The 6,692-nt window shown below is 40.9% G+C and overlaps 1 protein-coding gene across 1 annotated transcript; it reads right to left on the reverse strand.

The window, feature by feature from the left end:
• Positions 1 to 723: 723 nt before the first annotated feature.
• LOC124040919 (fat storage-inducing transmembrane protein 1-like) lies at positions 724 to 3,426 on the reverse strand. The gene is made up of 2 exons (XM_046358038.1): positions 2,518 to 3,426; positions 724 to 1,612 (listed from the first exon to the last, which is right to left on the reverse strand). Exons 1-2 carry the CDS (start codon positions 2,694 to 2,696, stop codon positions 961 to 963), a joined length of 831 nt encoding a protein of 276 aa, XP_046213994.1. The 5' UTR covers positions 2,697 to 3,426; the 3' UTR covers positions 724 to 960.
• Positions 3,427 to 6,692: the final 3,266 nt, after the last annotated feature.

Here is a 6,692-nt window from a genome sequence, read left to right on the forward strand (position 1 = left end):
CGGCTCCTTCCTGAGCGATATGATTGCTGCCTGGTTCCATGGTGTTTATACTTGCGTACTATTGTTTGTACAGATGAATGTGGTACCTTCAGGTGTTTGGACATTGCCCCCACGGATGAACCAGACTTGTGGAGGTCTACAATTTTCTTTCTTAGGTCTTGGCTGATTTATTTTGATTTTCCCATGATGTCAAGCGAAGAGGCACTGAGTTGGAAGGTAGGCCTTGAAATACATCCAAAGGTACACCTCCAATTGACTCATTATGTAATTTGGTATATCAGAAGCTTCTAAAGCCATGACATCATTTTCTGGAATTTTCCAAGCTGTGTAAAGGCACAGTCAACTTAGTGTATGTTAACTTCTGACCCACTGGAATTGTGATACAGTGAATTAATCTGTAAACAATTGTTGGAAAAATTACTTGTGTCATAGACAGAGTAGATGTCCTAACCGACTTGCCAAAACTATAGTTTGTCAACAAAAATTTGTGGAGTGGTTGAGAAACTAGTTTTAATGACTCCAACCTAAGTGTATGTAAACTTCCAACTTCAACTGTACATGTCCTGCACTGTCAAAGATGCATAATCAAAACGACACAGCATTATGTAATGAATGATGTATGGTCAGATGCACTGTAACAATGTGTTCGAGGCCTAGTTAATACCATATTGATATGCATGTACATTTGCAAAATGATGGCACCTGAGGTCTGAAGGGCAGCCATCGAATTGTATGAAGAATTTTATTTATCATAAAACTGCTTGTAGACAAGTTCACAAACAAATATTTCTTATCAAGTACAATAACTTTATGATAGTTGACATCAGTTAAAATGACTTAGAATTCTGTACAGGGTTTAATTAGCCCCTAATTCGTTCCTGAAAAAGACATCACATTCATTAGCTTCCTGTCTAAGTTTAATGAGGTGTGTTTATGCCTATAACCATTCCTCCCGTTCTTTCACTCAGGCTTCCCCCCTTCCTTCGTGGTGAAGAGTCCCACCCCTGGTCGTCCAGGACAGTACCAGCTGGGGCCCAGGCGGTACCAGCCCTGATACAGGCCCCTCCAACTAAGACACCCCAGAGCCCCTCCTAAGATCTGTGTGGGGAATGCGGGGAAGTAAGCCAGCAGGCAGAGAAGCAAGAACATCCAGAGGCCTAGCAGAGTGACACAGAACAGGAAGAGCAGGCGCAGCGGGGCCCCCGAGGGCCCACCCAGAGTCAGGTAGGGCCCGAACACGGCCGTCTCCTCTGCCACCAGCAGGCAGCACAGACACAGCAAGAAGATGTCCTCAGAGACCTCATAGCCACGCCACAGCATGCCGTTTCCCACACACAACTGTTTGCTCGCCCCCTCCCGAAGTAGTAGGAAGGGCTGGCCGTCCACCGTGGGCTGGCCATCTACCACGCTGAGGGGCTCGTAGCAGCTCCCTGTGGCGTTCTCAAGGACATCCAGAAGCTTTCGGAACCCCACCCACAGCACGCCTGCCACCACCAGCCTGGACAGGTGTCGTAGTGAGAGAACGAGGGATCTGCGCACTGAGAAGGAAAGGAGGAAGACAAAGGAGCCGACGAAGATGCAGGTCCATCCCCAGCCTGAGCGCAGGAATGCTCTGAATGGTAAAGAAATGACAAGATGGTTGGAACATAGTTTTAATTAACTGGCAGGGATGTTTTGGAATATTGTTATTATGTACAGGCTTCCTTCTTTTCACTCTGTCATTTAGGTTAGTATTGTGGAGTAACTACAATGTTGTTGATCCATCCACAGTTTTCACCTTTCACAGCCATTAAACTAACTAACTATTTTAAAGTCACCATTGGCCTCATGGTGAAATCCCTGCACAGTTTCCTTCCTCTTCTGCAACTGAGTTAGGAAGGTGCCTGTATCTTTTTAGTGACTGGGTGTATTGATACACCATCCAATGTGTAATTAATAACTTCACAATGCTCAAAGGGATATTCAATGTTTGCTTTTTTTTCTTCAGCATCTACCAATAGGTGCCCTTCTTTGCGAGGCATTTGAAAACCCCCTTGGTCTTTGTGGTTGAATCTGTGTTTGAAATTCACTGCTCGACTTAGGGACCTTTACAAATAATTGTATGTGTGGGGTCCAGAGATGAGGTAGACATTCAAAAATCATGTTAAACACTACTATTGCACACAGAGTGAGTCCATACAACTTATTATGGGACTTGTTAAGCACATTTTTACTCCAGAACTTATTTAGGCTTACCATAACAAAGGGGTTGAATACTTATTGACTCAAGACATTTCAGCTTTTCATTTTAATCAATTTGTAAACATGTCTACAAACATAATTCTACTTTGAATTGATGGGGTATTGTGTGTAGGCCAGTGTCACAAAATCTCAAAATTCTGACTGTAACACAACAAAATATGTAAAAAGTCAGGTGGTGTGAAAACTTTCTGAAGTTGCTGTGTACTTTAGGAAAAGACCTTGAAACAAACAATAAGGCAATCATGCATTGTTATTTGGGCCCATCTTAGTTCTCACCTGTAAAGAAAATTTGTCCTTTTGGCAAAGATGCTGTGTTGGGAGACCCACATGCTCAGGGCAGGTCCAAACACAATCAGGCCTGACAAGAACAGGTGAAAATGGCGGCGGAATTTGGCACTTCCCATGAGTCCGGCTGCCAGGTCAGTCAAGACCACCAGAAGGGTATTGAGAAACATCTCAACTGACTAAATCTAGTCTCAACTGAAACAATAATGAAGCTTTTTATCTCTTCCTCTGGCTTTAAATCTATACCCTATAGTTCATGTGTGTATCCAATGATCCTGTAGGTTGTTGTTTCTGGATTGCTTACTATGCCCATGTGACTGACCAATCCTGTATGTTATAATCCAAAACCAATACCTTCAGTTGGTGTAAATCACTTTTCATTGAATCAATCCAAAGGTTTGGTAATTCAATCGAGATGCAATCTTCTGCAAGTTTTTGACATTCAACTCTTCATGTGTAGATGTCTTAAATAAAGTGGCAGGTGTTCTGACTTTCAGAAGCTCACTAATTTGAATGTGCACAAATCCAGGTGTTCACCTCCTGTATCCAACACAGTTGGTACATCCCATTTCTACAAAAGTTGCACTTAATTTGTTATTCAATATCTTGCAGTTTTCCACAGTTAAAGAATATTTTAATCCTGCCTTGTCTGACCTTGACTAGGTTTCCACTTTGGATTTACTTCCACGTGTTGCCACTGTTCTTCCTGTTATTGCTGAGGTAACTGCCCACCTCTTGCTCATGCAGCATTAAAAAAATATGCTAATCCACAATGGCGTGTTCGTTGTCCTTGTGCTCATACAGTAAACCGTAAAGTCCAACTGTTAGAGCTGAAGTTAGAGATTCCTCTGTCCCACATCCCCTCGGCTCCCGTCTCACTCCACCCATTCACCCTTTCATCGACACCGACAGAGTGGGACATATGTTCTCGCCTTAGGGAAAATCCCTCCGTTGCAGGTGTCACATTACCTTTACAACATTTTTTAGGGGTTACAGAATGTATTGAGTGAATCAGCAAGTACCCCACTGTCAATGTAATTGTGTGTTACTGTGTTAATGTGGTATTTGTGTGCATCCCAAAAAAAAGACTACATTAATGCTGAGTACGCACTTTGTTTATAATATCTTTCAACTCATCATGAGCAGTGTGAAGTTGTGCAACGATATTTGATTATAGTAAGCGCTAGAGCTCCCAAATACTGTCCCAGTTGAATTGGTTGGCCCACAGTTCCACAATTTAATTTTGTTTTCTTTAACTCTCTACTGTAAATGTCAGTAACATTCTAAATAACTAGGTCTCAACCATGTGTCTTCTATTTATATCTATAACCTGTGTACTGTATCCACACCCGCCCAGCCACCATTCTCAGACTCAGCTGTTGGTGTAGGCCTAGAAGCCTGTCTCTGTCAATCAGTGAGTTGGAGCTGTTCTCTCTCTCTCTCTCTCTCTCCTTCGCTCTCTCCTTCTCTCTCTCCTTCTTCCTCTCTCTCTCTCTCTCTCTCTCTCTCTCTCTCTCTCTCTCTCTCTCTCTCTCTCTCTCTCTCTCTCTCTCTCTCTCTCTCTCTCTCCTCTCTCTCTCTCTCTCTCTCTCTCTCTCTCTCTCTCTCTCTCTCTCTCTCTCCTCTCTCTCTCTCTCTCTCTCTCTCTCTCTCTCTCTCTCTCTCTCTCTCTCTCTCTCTCTCTCTCTCTCTCTCTCTCTCTCTCTCTCTCTCTCTCTCTCTCTTTCTCTCACACGCTGACATTTCTAGCTCAAGTATTCCTGACTGACATCCCTCACTGCTGTCTATTTTCTCTGTCTGCCTATATACAGAGAAAGTCTAAATCAAGCATGTACAGTGCCCTCAGAATATTCACACCCCTTTTCCACATTTTGTTCTGTCTGGATTTAAAATGGACTAAATTGAGATTCTGTGTCACTGGCCTACTCACAATACTGTATAATGTCATAGTGGATTTATGTTTTTAGAAATGTTAGTAAATTCATTAAAAATGAAAAGCTGAAATGTCTTGAGTCAATAAGTATTTGTTATGGCAAGCCTAAATAAGTTCAGTAATAAAAAACGAGTCACATAAGTTGAGCATGGTGAAGTTATTAATTACACTTAGAATGGTGTATCAATACACCCAGTCACTACAAAGATACAGGCGTCCTTCCTAACTCAGTTGCCGGAGAGGAAGGAAACCACTCAGAATTTTCACCATTAGGCCAATGGTAACTTTGAAACAGTTAGAGATTAATGGCTGTGATGGATCAACAACATTGTAGTTACTCCACAATACCAACCTAAATGACAGAGTGAAAAGAAGGAAGCCTGTACAGAATAACAACATTTTAAAACATGCTTCTGTTTGCAATGATGTACTAAAGTAAACTAAAGTAAAATATATACTAAAGTAATACTGCAAAAAATGTGGCAATGAAATGAACTTTGTCCTGAATACAAAATGTTATGTTTGGGGCAAATGCAACACAACACATCACTGAGTACCACTCTTCATATATTCAAGCATGGTGGTGGCTGCATCATGTATTCTTGTCATCGCCAAGGACAAGGGAGTTTTTATGATAAAATTACAAGTAATAGAGCTAAACACAGGCAAAATCCTAGAGGAAAACCTGATTCAGTCTGCTTTCCAACAGACACTGGGAGACAAATTCACTTTTCCGCAGGACAATAACACAAGGCCAAATATACACTGGAGTTGCTTAGCAAGACAACATTGAATGTTACTGTGTGGCCTAGTTACAATTTTGACTTAAATCGGCATGAAAATCTATGGCAAAACTTGAAAATGACTGTCGAGCAATGATCGAAAACCAACTTGACAGAACTTGAAGAGTTTTTTAAAGAATAATGTGCAAATATTGTAAAACTCTTAGAGACTTACCCAGAAAGACTCACAGCTGTGATCTCTGCCAAAGGTGATTCTAACTTGTATTGACTCAGGGGGTTGAATACTTATGTAATCAAGATATTAGTGTTTTATCCATAATTGTTTTACAAATTTTCTTCTATTCTGACCTTACTGAATATTTTGTGTAAATTGTTTTAAAAAAAAAGTAAAATTAAATCCATTTTAATACCACCTTGTAACACAGCAACATTTGTAAAAGGTCAAGGGGTCTGATTACTTTCTGAAGGCACTGTAACTTGTAGAAGCAAAATTCCTCATGGGGGCAAATTCCCACTGGATTTTTTTTATTAAGGCCAATGGATGTAGTAGATCTGTTTTGCCCATGAGGCTCCAGGGGAAAAGCCTAGAAGGGATGTGGAAACAATGTTGATTCAACTCATGTGTGCCCAGTGGGTCATTCGCACTCCCAAGACAGAATGTAATTTGAACACATGTACACCATCGATTGCAAGCACCCTCATCGATTGCAAGCACCCCTACGCAACGATCAAGCTACCCCTCAACTACCCAAATAAAACATTTTGCCATTGGTCTTTCCCAAAATATCATTGCACATTCTTCTCTCATAGCATCAGTGATTCAGCACACACCTTGATCTACTGTTGACAAGACACTCATCTTGCATTCTTGCTGAATATTTTTGCACTTTGAAATCTAGAGGTGTAGGCTTATGTGATGAGAGGACGTATTTTCATGATATGCCTTTTAGTATCTAAGGGACTGTACATCACTTATAATGAGGGATACCTTGAGAAAATCGGACCTCTCTGAATTGAAAATATATTTCTTACCTTCCTTAATGCTTGAAAAAAAAAACAAGTGACCCTCCCCTATCCCCAAAATAATAATTAAAACATAAAGTGAATAGCATAGAACATGTTTACCCTTAGTCATAGGACAGACCAGAGGCTTAGATGCAGTTTTAAAAACGGTTCCTCCTATTGTAAGCATTACATGGCAAAGTAGCCAGATGTGGATTCGCAGACCGCAGACCGGGGTAGGGGACAAAGATCTCCATTATAATAAAAGCGCCGTATGAATCGATCATATTATTTGCAGACTGAGAAACAAATTTCCTTTTATAAATGCATTTCATGTAATTCTATGTAATTTTATATGACATAGAATTGAGCAGAATCCTTTTTAGTATGCTGCAGGACCAGAGACGTTTTGATTTCTATACAGTGTCATGTTTTGTCTTATATTGTCTTGTCATTTTGCTTTCCCTTCTGTTCGTTTTCCCCCTGCT

Source organism: Oncorhynchus gorbuscha, linkage group LG08, assembly GCF_021184085.1.
Source record: "Oncorhynchus gorbuscha isolate QuinsamMale2020 ecotype Even-year linkage group LG08, OgorEven_v1.0, whole genome shotgun sequence".
NCBI classification, from domain to species: Eukaryota; Metazoa; Chordata; class Actinopteri; order Salmoniformes; family Salmonidae; genus Oncorhynchus; species Oncorhynchus gorbuscha.

Coding starts and splice junctions, on each gene's coding strand:
- LOC124040919 (XM_046358038.1), bottom strand. CDS start 2,696: ATGTTTCTCAATACCCTTCTGGTGGTCTTGACTGACCTGGCAGCCGGA. Junction 1,613..2,517: donor AGGACAAATTTTCTTTACAG/GTGAGAACTAAG, acceptor TTTACCATTCAG/AGCATTCCTGCGCTCAGGCT.